Source organism: Mixophyes fleayi, chromosome 6 (assembly GCF_038048845.1).
Source record: "Mixophyes fleayi isolate aMixFle1 chromosome 6, aMixFle1.hap1, whole genome shotgun sequence".
NCBI classification, from domain to species: domain Eukaryota; kingdom Metazoa; phylum Chordata; class Amphibia; order Anura; family Limnodynastidae; genus Mixophyes; species Mixophyes fleayi.
The window spans coordinates 188261783-188277889 of NC_134407.1; the positions used below are offsets into that span (position 1 = coordinate 188261783).

General features: G+C 42.7%; 1 protein-coding gene across 8 annotated transcripts in view; it reads left to right on the forward strand.

Annotated features, from left to right (window-relative positions):
• Window positions 1–9813, forward strand: part of EPB41L1 (erythrocyte membrane protein band 4.1 like 1) — a 109097-nt gene extending 99284 nt beyond the window's left edge. For 6 of the 8 annotated variants that reach the window (XM_075177612.1, XM_075177615.1, XM_075177616.1 and 3 more), the window contains 10 exons: window positions 735–1985; window positions 3002–3112; window positions 3842–4165; window positions 4706–4819; window positions 6314–6379; window positions 7429–7524; window positions 7659–7736; window positions 8187–8267; window positions 8653–8769; window positions 8859–9813. In XM_075177612.1, coding sequence (XP_075033713.1) covers window positions 735–1985; window positions 3002–3112; window positions 3842–4165; window positions 4706–4819; window positions 6314–6379; window positions 7429–7524; window positions 7659–7736; window positions 8187–8267; window positions 8653–8769; window positions 8859–8867 — 2247 coding nt within the window. In that variant the 3' untranslated portion in view covers window positions 8868–9813. Of the gene's footprint in view, window positions 1–734; window positions 3113–3841; window positions 4166–4705; window positions 4820–6313; window positions 6380–7428; window positions 7525–7658; window positions 7737–8186; window positions 8268–8652; window positions 8770–8858 lie in introns of those variants that run through there. The other 2 variants (XM_075177619.1, XM_075177618.1) reach the window with 2 other exon arrangements.
• The last annotated feature ends 6294 nt before the right edge of the window (window positions 9814–16107 follow it).

Genomic DNA, 16107 nt, shown 5'->3' on the forward strand with positions numbered 1-16107 from the left:
AGTGAGACCTGGTACAATGTGGGACAGACACATGGACAAAAATACTACAGTAGAATTTATTTCCCTTGCGCACCAGTGGTGTAAGGTAAGTAAAAATGTGATTTTTATTTCATCTCAATGAACTCCACCCAAGTTGCATTTTTAGTTTAAGGTGGAGCTAACAAGTTGAATATCTCCATTATCAATATACAATGTGTAATGTGTTTTATGGTTTGTGTATAAATAATAACCATTCACAGATAGATCAGTGTTACTATTAGTTACTTATTTATCCATACATAGACACACTATATCATTAACAAAAAAAGAGAATTTCTCCCTTCCTGTACAATGCAGCCATAGGGAAACAACAAGAGTGCCACTTCACTCAGATAGTAATAAGGACAAATAAATATTATGTTCACCACATCTGTATATGTGTTTTTGTCTTTGCGCCTGTGGTGAACATAATATTTCTTTGTCCTTACACTATATCATTAACTGTGCTGTATATCTATTATAAGTATATAGAGACTTAATGCAGTGTGCATATCATAAGCATTGCAAGTCACACCTTGATAATATAAGAAGCATTCTATTAATGTCCAGTGTTATTAGCACAGAATATGTACATAAGATAACCGATCTTGCTTTCAAAGCATTTCAGAAAGCCAAGCGAGACATTTACTATAATGACCATTCTTACTCTCACTGTGCATCAGCTGCTAATCCATCTTGCTCTGGTTACCATGCAGGGCATGGAGACTTGGGTTTTTATAGAGAGGACAGCAGAAAGCTCTCATGCATCATTCGAAGATTTGCCAGCAGCCCAGACTGTCCAGATTTCTGGACATGATTTGTGCCCCACAAATGAAGATCACCTCCAAAGAGACCAGGTTCACTTTGATAGGGAGGAAAGACAAATGGTGGACCTACCAGAGGAGAGAGGGACTGAGAAGGTAGTGACAATGACAAAGGGAATGGAGAGAAGAATCAGATTAACACAAAGGGAGGAACGCCTGGTGATGGTGACCAGTGAATGGGACGAGGTGGAAAACAAAGCAAGGACAGCACCAGACGGTGCTCCTGCCGACGACAGCAGAGAATGGGCAATCAAGTTGGAGAATGTAAAACAAGGCCATGCCGGGAGCAAGGGAGAAGTTCCAAGAGTAAATAAGGAAATCGATGAAGAAGAGATCCCCATGAAGAGAATAGGGAGAGGAGTGGTGGCATATGAACCATCAGAAAGATCCCATGAAATGAGCAGAACCATTGTAGAGATTGGGGACAGCCGACGTGTCATTGTGTGTGAAGAAGAAGAAGAAGCTGAAGACAGTGCCGATGATACAGAAGGTGAGTGGCACAATGACGTCCACTGGGATGAGCAACAGAAACCTTTAATATGGTGTGAGAGTTCTGGCTACCAGCATCTTGAGAAAGCAGAAAACCTAGAGGACATGGACATTGGTGGGTCACCCAACCATCAACATGAGCTGACACGCACTATTATATTAAATGACAGAAAAGTTGAGAGCCAGCGAGATGAAACTGTGAAGAAAATGTTAAGGGAATATGTCACAACCGATATTCTGATGCCGGATGACCAACTTGAAGAAGTGATAGGAGAAGATCATATACCAAGAACAGATGGTACTGAAGAGGCTGGAGCTTTTGGACCACCTGGTGAACCACTGTCCTCAAGTGTACAAATGACAACTGAAAGAGACACAGAGGATTTACCGTTAGAAGATTGGGGTCCACCAGTGCTTCACTTTATGCTACCAACAATCATACCATTACCGGTGACCCTTCCCAGGGAGCGGGTTCATCAAGAGTTAGCTGCAGACCTCAATCAGACTGAACGAATCCTTCTCCAACCAAATTCTAGGCATAATTCTGATCCTCATCAAGAAGTAAATACCAGTCCTGCTGAATCCACAACTGACACTCCTGGGGACCTCTCCTCTCCAGATTCTGGATGTGAAATAACACTTACAGATGTGGCGGTAACTGTGCCGAATCCTGAGCAGCATGTTTGTAAGGGGGGGAGGGATAGAGGTACCAAATCTGCTTACCGTTGGCGTGTTGTGGTTTGGCTAGCACGCCGGGCCACTGTGTGTGTATACGGAGGGGCATGGTTTGATAATGGGATCTGTCTGCCTGTCTGTGCCAATCCTCTCCCACCATCTGCTTCACGCTGGAGTATCGTCTGGCTTAAAATACCCCGTCCCCAAATACCAGGCCGAAACGCATGGAAGCAAAAGAGGAGACGGGAGGGAGAACTGAAGGAGGGCTAAAGAGAGAGTGCCAGCCCCATCCTCTTCTTAACTAAAGTAAAACACATCTCCCCCACCCCAGGAACAGGTGCTTTCAATGACATTACAGTGATTCATTGGCTCCTGCAGCTAGTTCTTATACGTCTGAGAAAATCCATGCTTGGCAGGTACTCTGCAGTTCATGGCCCATGTTAAATACATGAGTGGATTGAAAAGCCTTGTGTTTTGCTCCTTTATGGAAAAGAAGGGGTTACTAATCTCCATCCCACCTCCTCCCTACTCACTGCACTGAGGCTGCTGATTTCTTGCTTTCGTGCTGCACATTTGGACACTGATTCACTGGGCTGCATTAAGCCTGGTAATAGCATGTACTATGCTTTTAAAAGCCTCCGAGGCATCATGGCCAACTTGACCCACATGCATTTTGTCATCAACACTTCTTTTCCTTATTGTCTTTCATTTATGTTAATATTTTCTTTTAATTTCCTGCCTCATTTTACCCCCCTTCAACCTTCTTCTCTCCATCTACCTCTTCCCATTCTTTCCTTCCATCTCCTGTCCAGCTATGGCCTAAAGAACAGAATACACCGACCAATGTGGCACATTGGCAATAATTTTAATACAGCTTAGTGAATCTGGGTCCACTCTGGCCTCGCTTTGATGCTGTACTGCCCAGCATCAGTCTCTTGCATCGTGCTGTCTGCCCCTTGGGAATCTTTTACTCTAACCCTTCTTTCCTACTCTAGAGTCAGCCTCTGGAACCAACATCCTGGGAGGAAAGGGACATCCCGTCTGCCCTCAGAGAGGTCTCCCTGCCGGACCAGGGTTATAGGAAAACCGGGATTGTCCTGTTTCAGGTCAGGGCCATAACCTGCCCTGATTCTGCTCGCACAATGCCATTTACTGACTTGGTGGGATGTAGAGCAGTCCATGTCTGTGTACATATACAATATGGTCTATGAGAAACAATTAGTAGATATTCATTGCTACGCATACAACTCAGTCATTACTAAACAACATTTACAAATGTACTTCTTTAAAACGAATACAATAAAAAGGTTACTAATAATCCTCCATCTTGTCTATTGAAATAAGTTAATTTATTAGTCATCTCTGTGCTGGGATATATTACCACCTATCTATGGAGAATAGATTTCCAAATATAGACCATAAATGTGTCTGATCCTCATCTGACACCGTAGTCGAGTGGTCCACTTGAGTGGTCCACTCCATCCACTGAATGTGTTTTTACACTAACCCCGTTCTTTATTCTTCAACGGACAAGACATCAATTGTAGTTGAGAGAGAAAAGTCACTGTAGTGAAGAAGATGCTCACATTGACCAGTGTCCATTAAAACCAGTAGATGTTTTGTTGTCCTAGTTGAATGTGTATTTGCCAGATTTCATGTTGACATTAAAACGAATACGGTGGGTTTTCCTTGATGCTAGTCCTGCCTATGAAGTAGTATTCCATATTGTAACGGAAGGGCTAAGTCACAAATCCGTCTGAACTCATCATAGCCATCGCTTTCAAGTTTGTCTCACTACGGCTTTTCCCCTATCATGGCTTTTTGAATTCTCTTAGAGAGTGAGCAGCAGGGAAGCAGAGGAAGGACGGACGGCAGGAGAGGAGGAACAGAACGCGGGGCTTCTAAAAGAAAACCAGCTGAGCATTGAGAGGAAGTGCTCAAGCATCACAGTCAGCTCTACATCCAGCCTAGAAGCAGAGGTGGACTTCACTGTCATTGGAGATTATCACTCCAACGTAGGCTTTGAAGACTTCACCCGCAGCCTACCCGAGTTGCACAGAGACCAGGGTGATGGGTCTGGGGGCACACCTGAAAATAATCCTGCAACAGCTCCCCAGGAAACACAAGACGGAGACAACCCAGAGGAGGAGACATTGGAGGTACAAAGTTACAGCATGGTAATGAGTGTCAATACGCACCCTTATCCATGTTGTAATTCTGGCCAGTGAATGAATTACCCTGTGGTAAATGCCCACGCAGTGCATCGCTGAAACTTTTAACGCCATTGAAGATGCTGGAAAATGCATGCCATGGTCAAGTACATTTGCCTATATGTATAACACATGTTTTATCCACTGTTGTGTTTGTGTGTATAATATACCCAGCTTGTGACCTCACACCGCATGCTCCTACGTCATTTGTTACTACTGACATGCATGTTAGCAGCATCTGTTGTGTGCGCCGTTTACAGGACCGGATGTCATTTGTCTTTGCTCATGATATCAAGAGAATTTCTAGCATGTGAATGTACACTGTGGTTTTGTCATCCTGTTATTGAATGTCATCTACCTACCCTGCGCATGTTTTTGAATTGTCATTCCTATATTTGTCCTTATAGCTTAATGTGTTTTCCATATATCTTGTGCCCTGCACAATCCTCTGTAACCTCTTTTTCTGGTAACCATTTCCCTTCGTAACAGTCACCGCTGAAGACAGAAGTCCAGAAAGAGGTCGTCAACAGTGTCAGTACATCCAGCGGGATGGATGGAGAAAACGGTACCCAAACACAGATTATTACCGTGCAAACCATACAGGTAACAATCTTCTTCCCAGTCACACTACTACGTGTGTAGTAAAAACACATGAACAGCTTTTTATCACTATCTTCGGGGTGCAAAAAATGTTTCCCCATTTAATAAGTGAGGGAAAAGTAAATGATAGCATTGTACAGCCATATAAGACACTTTAGTAAATAAAGCTTATGAATCGAGTTATCACACCTTCTAAAAAGCAACCACTCAGATTCTAGCTATCTAGACTCTACTAGATAATTGCTAGAAGGCATTGAGAGACATAGAAGAAAGCATACAATTGGCTGTGAGCTGCCCATAATCAATCATACCACCTTCTGTTGTACCAAATGTACTCTGCTCTATTCAAAGTTTTGCCACCGATCCCTATCTAAAAGTAGGGATTAATATTTTCAGGAAGGATGATGCAAAGGTCCTTTGATATCAAGGTTTTAAATGGGTAACTAGGGACCCGTGTGCAAAAATGTTTGATGTGATAGGGATGGCAGTGGGTGGACAATAGTGTGTGTTGGGGGCTAGGAATTGTGTGACAGGCACTGTATATCTTATTTTTCTTTATTTACTTATTTGTATTTAGGGTACACAGGGACCTGATCCCAGTCTCTCATGCAGCTCATGACATGTGTAATTGTAGTCAAATGTTAGCTAGCATTCAGATTGTGTCCCTCTTCTCCTCCCTGTGACATCATGATGATGTTGCTGGGTTTGATGTTGAAGTTCCGCTTTCGCAATGAGGACCATATTCTCCAACATCCAATGTCCTGTTACACTAAGGCCCAGAGGAGCAGAATATAGATCTACGTTGAGCTGTTTTTATGGGATAGACACAGGGACGCACAGTGGGAGTTGTGAAAAAGTATAAATAGTTGGGCAACAACTTAATTTAAAATAGATGAATTTCCCAGCAGGGACGGGGGTAGTGATGTCCAAGCTTTAGTGAGGGCATCACACCTAGCATAAGGTGGGCAAATGTTTCATCTATAAAATAATTAGGTGTCAATGTAGATCACGCACAAGAGTATTTGTTCTGGTGATCCACTTCGGGGGTGATTAAGAGGACTAGAGAGGCAGACCAGCCTCAAGCAGGAGAACAACTTACTTTTCTCAGTTGACCCTAAGCCAAATCAAGGAAGCGTAACATTTTTGTGCTACGAACCAACCCTTTCTGTACCACATGCAACATCATCAAGTAGCACATGACGTGACACTTGCTTTTATGTTTTAATGAAATGTTAGTAAATAGCAGTGACGTTTTTGCAGGTTGTAAATGCCGGTGCTTTCCACTGCGGGACGGTATTTCACTCTGCCGACATCATTGTTGGAGACATTGCCCCGCTTACTATTATAAAAGCACACAAAATAAAGAGAAAGTCACTTGTTAGTTTATTTCGGATTTGCTAAAAGAGAATGCATCGCAATATATACAATGTATGAGGTTAGCTAACAATGATACTTCTCATTGTCATTTATTTTACTTATTCCACAATTTTTTGCCAGGTGGATGGGAAGAAGGAAGTTGTCAGCAGTCAAATTGTATCCTCTCCGACAGTAACTCCAACACAGGTGTGGTTCCTCTCTTTACCAATCTGCTAGCACAAGAGTTTCACCACCTATATACAAAAAAGAGATCTATGGGCCTGATTCATTAAGGATATTAACTTGAGAAACTGCTTATTTCAGTCTCCTGGACAAAACCATGTTACAATGCAAGGGGTGCAAACTAGTATTCTGTTTTGCACATAAGTTAAATACTGACTGTTTTTTCATGTAGCGCACAAATATCAACTTTAAATTTCAGTGTACAAATAAGCTATCAAGTATTTGTGTATTACATGAAAAAACAGACAGTATTTAACTTATGTGCAAAACAGAATACTAATTTGCACCCCTTGCATTGTAACATGGTTTTGTCCAGGAGACTGAAATAAGAAGTTTCTCAAGTTAAGATCCTTAATGAATCAGGCCCTATGTTCTTCCTGTGGTTGGTACATAGTAATGGATTAGTATCCTCCCTTCCACTCCCATAACTGCGGCACACACACAGCCAGTACATAGAGAATGGAGAATGCCCTTTTAGTGTTTTGAAAATTAAGCCTGATCTTAAAGGGGTTCTCTACCGTAACTGAATGCAACATATAAAACTATTTGACACATACAGTAAACCCAAAGACTTTAAAGAAATGACTACATTGAGGAATACTTGGAAGATACACTTAAGGGCTTTCAGGTTGTTTGTTTGTAACATGAGCCCATTCATGTATAGGGCTGTATAAAATATTGGCACTATATAAATAAAATAATAATGAATTCCACTGTTGACCAGGGGAAACAATGGAAGAGCCAGCCAGCTGCTGCTCTTAGAACCCCTCCGCTAGTTCTTGGTGATTCTATTACCAAAATGACTCCTAGGTTATGTTACAAAAAATGTAAGAAGGAAGAGATCCGCACCTTGTAAAACTCCCGAGCTTATTTTTGTGGATTTACTTCCCTGTTACATACCTTGGATTGTAGATCACCTATACTTGGTGCGTGGTGCCCTTTTCAGATGCTAAGTATGATATGAAGTATCCTGTAAAAATGCTGCCTGCAGTCATTGTTGTGCTGTATTCCAGGCTGAGGAAAGTGGGACAGAGACGGCAGGCGAAGATCCAGCACGAGCCGCAACATCTGGTGAGAGCACCCAAGCCGAAGTCTCCCGCACCCAACATGTGAGTTTTACAAAAGAACCACCTGTTACTCTGATGATTTCAACTCTATTTGGCAGACACCTGGCAGGTTGTGTCGCAATGTGTAAGTGCAATGAGAGGTTTTAAGAAACTAAAGTATTGTACTTTTTCCTTAGGTTTCCCACACTGCAAATATCACCCATGCTGCCACGGCAGAAACAATGTCCTCGTCCACAACTACCCATGTGACCAAGGTGAGGATGTTTTAGCCAATACATAAGATGATGAACAGGAGTTAGTAAATCATTTTAATGTAGTGTATATAGCAGGTTTGGAATTATTTTTAGCAGTCTGTAAATTAAATGATAATATCTGAAATGGCAGACGGCAGTGGGAATCACAAAGTGACTACATATCAAGTCATCTTTTGTTGTCCGTTCTCACATACGCTTCCACCTTGTGTTTTACTGTGTGAGGTTTTCTTTACTGTGCATTCCTAGTTTTGCTGGTTTTACCCAACTGCTTGGAGTTCACTACCACTTAACACTACCTGACATCAGAAGCTAATTTGATTTTCTGGACACGTTGCTGTTTTTATTGCAAAGCGTTCCTGCAATGTACATTTGACTTACCTTTCCACTCTCTCCTTTGGTGTGCCTGATTCCTCCAATTCCAACTCCACTCCACCTGCTGTCCCTGTGCAGACAGTGAAAGGTGGATTCTCGGAGACGAGGATAGAGAAGAGGATAATTATTACTGGGGATGAAGATGTGGATCAAGAGCAGGTAATGCTACAACATGTCTCAATGCAAAGTATAACATAATTTACTAAATGTCAAAAACTAGTGGAGAGTAGAAAGCCCACTGCAGATTGCAGTAGCTGAATAAACATAATAACATGGGGCATATTCAATTCCGATTCCGGTCCGCAGGATCGCGCCGGATCAGGCTACAAACTTAATCCACGGTACCGCAATAACGTGGATTTTCGTTCGCAGCCCATAGGGTTGCGTACAAAAATCTGCGTTACTGCGGTACCGTATTACCGGCAATAGTGCGCTTGCGCGTTACCGCGGACCGGAACCCTAATTGAATATGCCCTCATGACTGTTAATGGTCTTGTTTTGTTTTTAAAAGCCTTCCATTTGTCCCAAACTTCCTTACATCTAGGCTCTAGCCATGGCTATAAAGGAAGCAAAGTTGCAACACCCGGACATGCTGGTCACCAAGGCAGTGGTGTACTGTGAGACAGAGCCATCCCCAGAGGAGCCTGGAGAGAAAGAACAGGTAATATCTTAACCCGTGTATTATTGAGAAGAGCTTACTCCGTATAAGACGGATATTTTTCTTACAATCTCCTTTTTCTCACCCTCTAGCAATCTTGACCTTGGATTTTGGATGATAATCCTCCCTTACATCTCCCTCTCTCTGTTCCTCTCTCATAAAAATCAAGACTGCCTCTCCCTTCCCTGATCCTACACCACACGCCAGCTGCAAAACCTTAAACCGGCAAGGACATCTGAGACCATTCTGACAGCATTCCCTGAGAGAGAGAGAGAGAGAGAGTTGTCACCCTTGTAGTGAGCAGAATGGCATCTCTTAAGTGCGAAGAGAACAATAAGACACTTCCTTCTTCTGCATCACCCCAAAGCTCGCTCCTCTTCTGAGAAGCATGCCTAGCATTGCGTGAATGCATGTGGAATCTGCAGGGTTAATCTTATCCGCTAGGGAATGTGTGATTTGAATTACTGAAGTGTCTGCTGAACTTAATCCCTCAATACTCTTCAGGGGACTCCAGCAACAAAGGGGTTAACAATTTACCATAAACTCATCCTTCTTAATATCCATTAGATATCTAGCATTTCTCTGATAACTTTCCGCCAGGAAATCTCTGGTATAGGTACTTAGCGCTGTCTGAGCCTGTCCTGTTAATCTGCAGTCAAGGACTTTACCCTGCTTTAGGTAGAATTGCAGCAGTTCTGATAATAGGATGTTAGCCTTGGTCCTGTTTAGTCTCTCTGGTATTCCGAATTCCTGTCCTACAGAGCTAGCAATACGGAAGTCAAGTAAGGTTTTCAAATAACGTCATCATACTGATCTTTGGACTCGGCCTGTAGGACTTTCTCCACAATTAACTCACTTGTTGCCGGCTGTGGAGCCAGAAGATGTCCCTGCTAGTTGGGGGATAGGCTGAGCCATGTGTGTGAAAGAGTTAACATCGCACAGGGGGAGGCCTGACCCACTGCAATGCTGTGCTCTCCCCCCAGTCCCCCCTCCTCCCTGTGCACCATGATCACAGCTCTATAGCCAATAAAAACAAAGTCAGTGTGACATGTGACTCTTTCCTTATTGTGCCTGTCAGTCTTTTCACATTTACCCCCAGAGCATCCAATAAATTGAATACTAACCTTGGTGGTACAATCTTTCCCCATGATGCTAATTTAGTTATACCGAAGAGCATTTGGTCTTATTTCACTACTGCGGCTTTGAAGAACTAAATATTATAGCATGCCCTGTCTGCCTGTTAAAAATACGAAAAGTTGAGTACATAACCACTACAGCACCAGGAAATATAGACAACAGCAGGTCATTATCTTGGGGACATCCTTGTGTACATGACCCACTTATTATCCAATCTGTGCCCACATGCTAATCTTTACACAAGCTTGATAGAATTGCTAAATAGACTTGAGAAACGCAAATGAAATCTAACAAGGCTTTTGATTGTGTTTGAATACAGGGTTATAATGTATTTAGAGTTGACATAATACACCCTAAATTATTAATTGTGCTGATGCTTACTTTATACACCTCTGCATGTCATACCTGGTGGTTATTAAACAAGTGAAAAGGAAAAAAGTAGGCTTCCCCATGTTTACAGATGCCCTAGGCTTCAGCCTATTTTGCCTGCATGGTAAATACATGCCATTGTCCACCTGCCTTGAATTGTTCCCTCATTAATACCCCTTTCTCACCAAACTCCTGGGTCAGACATGGGATAATGAACATGGTTTCAATCCGTGTTGCCACCCTTCACACCGCACTTTGGTCCCGGGTATATCCTGGGTCTATCCCGGGTCACCGCCTTTCACACTGAACCCGTGTCTGCCCTGCATTATCAAGTTGAGTCACTAAAAGGGGGCAACAGAGGCTCATATAGATGAAGTTGCAGAGGCCAATGAGCTGCTTTTACAGAACCCAGGAACACCTTCATACTACAGCGTGCCTGGCTCCAACACGGGAATAACCCTGGTCATGGACCTAGGTTGCCTGACCCGAGTTGACCCTTTCACACCGACACACTACCTGGGTTATTCCCGGGTCCATGCCTCGGTGTTAAAGGGGTGTTGTAGTGCTGATCTTGCAGCAAACTTAGGCCCCCACTGACTAGGGACTATAGAATTGTAACAGATTCCTAAATCCAAGTATGGTGACGGGCTGTGTTCTGTGTGGTGGAGAGCACTGATTCCGTTGCTGTTGTGTGGTAGCCCATAGCTATATGTGGCGAGAAGAGCCCCCAGAACAGAGTTGCATATCTCATGTCATGGTACTACAAACAAAACACCCAATGTTATCTAGTTGTGTTTTGTGTAGTTTTTTTTGTATTTATTATATTTAGATCTAAATCTTAGCAATAGTTTTTGCCCTATGCATTCTTGAATTCTTTTTCCACATTATGCTAACCTCTACAAACTATACCAATATGCCAATGGGTTCCTATCCTTTCCATATGATTCAGTTTTCATTGCATACTAATGGTAAAATACAATATATTCATAAAATAAAAATCAACATTCAGAACGATTAGGAGAATATTTAAAAATCAAGGTAAATGTTAACACATTAACCTGAAGTGAAGGTAAGAAGCTCTACCACTGTCACACAAGAGCACAAAAGTGCTGATGACTCCACATGCAATGTTTTCTGGGCTTAATCACTATTATGTGACAGGAACATCGTCCCCCTTTTACTTCAACCCATCACTGGGATCTAGTGAGCACTAAGGAATGCTGCAGTTTGCTAGTTGTATAGGCGCTATTGTTTAAAGTGTGACCCCCCCCCCCCCACACACACAATGTATCGTTAATATGTCATTAATATTGCATGTAGTATCTTTTACCCCTGTACTCCTGCGTATATATGGCTGCCAACAGGGGTGTATAGAGAGGAGCTGTATAGGGGGCCAGAGAGATCGGCAGTAGAAGGGGGCTTCGCTTTCCCAAGATTTGCTGATAGTTTCAGACAGAAGGTCTGTTTTATATATTAGCCTTCAGTTTGGATGTTTGCATTGTACAACTGTCATCAGAAAGGAGACTATTATATATTCATATTTATATCAGTGGTTTTGCTACTATTGCATTTTATACTTTGCCTTCCTACACCTCCAGGAGGATCAATAAGAGCCCCAGGCCATACTAACAGAGGCTAACCTTTTCTTATAGGGGTAGGAAAAAGCCCAGCCACATTTATCTCAATGTAGTCAAGAGACTCCCGAAGACTGGCTAAAGAGATTTTCTAAGGTAGAATATTAGCCAAGTCATGTGATACTTAACCCATACCTTCCATTTCTAGCTGGGCCAGCAATTGCAGCTGGACTAACACATCTCTGTGCAATGCTGCACATAGCAAAGCATTGAACTACATTGCAAGGTCTAACATTGTTTTTCATATCATGTTTAAATTTCCATAGTGTAGTAAATTGCTTTGATGTGCACAAAAATCTGCAATGTGCATTAATTTGCTGCACCCAGGAAGGGAGGGGGCAAGTGGGCTGAAAGTGCCACAATTGACAGGGTTTGTTGAGATTGACACTGACAGCTGTTTTCATTCCGGACACTATGACTGAGGTACACATGCTGTATTTTTCAAGAGGCCGTTATTCGTTGGTGATTGTGCACTATCACATCAGCTGAAAGATGGACTCTGCCTCCCTCTCATCTAATGTAACGTTCCTGTGCACATTACTACTGCTGGATGCTGGGATTTTTAGGTGGAAGGCAGGGACCTGTAGACTACAATTTATATATGGTTATAGATTCGACATATTGTGCATTCAGTAGATTGTTTGTTGGGGACTGGACAGGACTCAGCTGTCATGGTACATATCAGTGCTCATTACAAAGTTAAGGGAGTTGGAATGTCCTCACAAATTAGCTGAGAAGATGGTGGAGGACGCAAAGTTTTGTTATCAGAGCTGGGCTGATTTCTATCTCAGTAGTGACAGCTGCATCTCAATAGGACGGGTGTAGCGTGCTGGGAGAAAAGATGCTTAGAAGACGGGAGGAGATTTAAAACTAGGAACTGGGAATGAGATGAAGGTAGAATCAGTGGGCAGAATAGTGTAGCCAGGGAGCAGGGCCAAGTGAAAAGAAGTGGAGGAGGATTTTGAGTATATATGGGTAGATAGATGTACATGGCAACAAAGACACTGCTAGAGAACTGACTGCAGTTTGTTATACGTAGTGTTTCCAATTTACAGTGTTTATTTTTTGAATATTTTGGTGTTTATTATTTCTGGAGGGTTTTTTCACATGCAAAAACAATCAGTGTTTTTAAATGTTAATTAATAAATACACCATAAAAATGAAAAACTATATAAATTGGTGTTTGTTTTTATTTTAAACAGGAAAAGGGAGGGTGTCATGCGACAAAATCCAATAGGAGGGATGGGTTCCACGGAGAGTGAATGGTGTCAGGGGACAGATCCCAATAGAGGGGACATGATGCCATGGGGCAGGGAGTGTCTCAGGTGACTGGAAGAGGGCCCCAGGGGACAGGATTGCATGAAAAGGAGGTTAAGGGAGATGGTGTCAGGGCACATGATTCCAGAGGAAAGGGATGGGTATCAGGAGACAGGGTCAAAGGGGAGAGGGTGACAGTGGGCGGTGAAAGAGTCCCAGGTGACTGGGTGCCAGAGAACAGAAGATCCCAAGGTACAGGGTGGAAAAGAGAATACTATGAGACAGAGTTCCAGGGGAAATAAACCAGGGTGCTAGAGGATCCCAATGGAGAGGACAGGGTTTCAGGAGAGAGGGATGGGTATGAGCAGACAGTGTCCCAGGACAGAGTGATAACAGGTGAGAGAGTACCAGGGGACAGGGTGCTAGAGAATAGAGAGGATCCCAGGGGTCTGGGTGCCAGCGGAGAGGACAAGGTTTCAGGAGAGAGGGATAGGTGTCGGCGGACAGTGTCCCAGGACAGAGTGTGTTAAGGAACACAGATGATCTCAGGAGTTGGGTGCCTGGGAACAGAAGAAATGGCATAAATGGACAGGGACCAGAAAGGCAGAGGTTCCCAGGGTCAAGGGATCCATGGAAGGGTGTCAAGGGAGAGGTCCCCAGAGTCCAGTGTGCCAAGGAGATGGTAAAATAAGAGTGGATCCAAGGACAGTTGTAGTGAGTGCCAGAGGCATGGGGCAAATGGGAGGCAGGGACAGGGAAGCTGGTGCGGACATGTACCAGATACTGAAAGTGTCCCAGCAATCCAATCTCAAGTTCCATCCATTGGTTATCTCATGCATGTTATTTGCCATTAGGCTTGCTGGGAGTTGAGAAGGAGGGCAGAGTAAGCAGTGGTGGAAGTGTGCAGGATGGAGCTGCTGTGGTAACTGATATGGGAACGGACTCTGAGTGTACAGGGCATAGGTTCAGGCTCGTATAGGCTCCTTCAAGCTGTATGGAGGAATCAGATTTCAACCATTTTCTGTGTTCAATAGGCATAACATTGTACTGAAATTCATTCACCATTGAAAATTGAAAAGGCAGCAAACTCCTGTCCTCATTACAGGTTTTTTTTAACCAGGTATAAATGTGGAGACTAAAATTAGTAGTTCAGATTTTTACTAACTCTAAAAGTCAAAAACGTTTACCAAGTGGTAGAACGGGGAGATATATTGGACTAAAGAATATCATAACATGATAATTCTTGATGAGTGTTTTAATAAAATCTTAGGTGACGGTCTTAAGAAAACCTTGAATTTTTGAGTGGTTCAGACGGACTGTATAGCTGGATGCTAGGGATAGTGCCCTATCAGGCACAGACTCCAAACAAGAGTTCTAGAAATAAAACTGTTGTGGTTAAATAAGAAAGTAAAAAAAGTGATACAGTAGAAGTGAGAATGTTAAGTTGTTAAAAGTAAAGGGTACAGAGAAGTCATTGCTTAAAATAAGTGTATAAATATCCGGCTCAGTACCAGCACCACAAGCACCAAGGTCGTACCTGTTGCAAGACCTTCGCTCGCCCACCACTGCCCGGTCTACAGTCTGTGGGAAGCCCTCAAATCATACAGCCAGACAAGCCAGAAGGAGCTTCAAGTTTAGCCTCGGACTGCCAAGACCACATATTTTGCAAGTAAGTATGGATCTAGCAAAATCACCAGAGAGATCACTAAATCAAGTAGAGGTGTGACGTAGTTCTTAAGTTACAGGTCCATTAGGACGGCAAAATCTTAGCATCAAGAACATCGGACAAAGTCCTTCCTCCACCACACCATGAGAGCCTTCTACTGCTGGTTGTTAAGATACTTTTTCTCAAAGGGCCCAAATAAATGAAAGGGAAATTGTCTCCGAGAGGCTCACAACCCATTCCAGTACTTAAAGTATCACCCTCACATATATGTTTGTTTAATTATTACCCCTGCAAGAACCCTTGTAACTGTGATTAGTTTTTCGATGGACCTGTACTACCATTCCACTGTTGAATTTTAACTGGATGAGGTACCATTTGTTATCTATTATCCTGCTTGTGTAAAAGGAGTTTCTTTAGAAATTGCATCTGCATGTTCCTCAATTATCTACAACTCCGCAGTTTCTTATATATGTTGAGTTAACATTTACTATCACAGGTTCTATAAATTTGCTATACTTTAAATCAGATGATAATTGACATTAGTATAATTTTGCTGGTCTTCTCCTTCCTATCCAGTTTTATTTTCCATACCACCCTTACGGCTCATCTAATTGTGGACTCTAATTTAAAATAGGGTATTTTAATCTGTATACAAGACATAGGTGCGGAGATGCAGGCAGCTTGTGGAGCAGTCTCTGTTAATCACTTTTGTTCTGTCATACTACTTAAACTGTTGTTTTGTTAGTCGTGTTTGCAGTTGTCACTATTTTTACATTCCACAACACACATTTCCCCTTCTTACTTCTTCACCCATTAGGGTGAAGCTACTCCAATAGCTCCACATCTCAAACTTCCTACTTCTATCACTTGTTGAACCTCTAGGTGAGCCCCTCAAACTCAGGGCATTCCTGTACCAACTTACCGATCCTCATGGGTTCCAAACCACATATCTCCACTTCGGTCGTTATGACTGGCATTGGCCACCCCAAGCATTCCTGGTTACTGTCTACAACACTTCACTGGAACTTAGACCCAAACACTTCCCACGCACCTATCACGTCTGTTAACTCAAATGCAAAAAAGGTGTAGCCATCCTAAACATCTTAGTTTTGTGCCTTCCAATCAGTATTATCTGAGATCCTGAGGAGAGATATAGTAGTGGGTGAATTAAATAAGATCACTCACACCCTAGTTTATCTGTATGCTTTCACTCAAGACCAATCCTGGTTCTTCCATGCCCTTAATGAAAAGTTAGCTCAGCACAGGAGAGACAGGTTT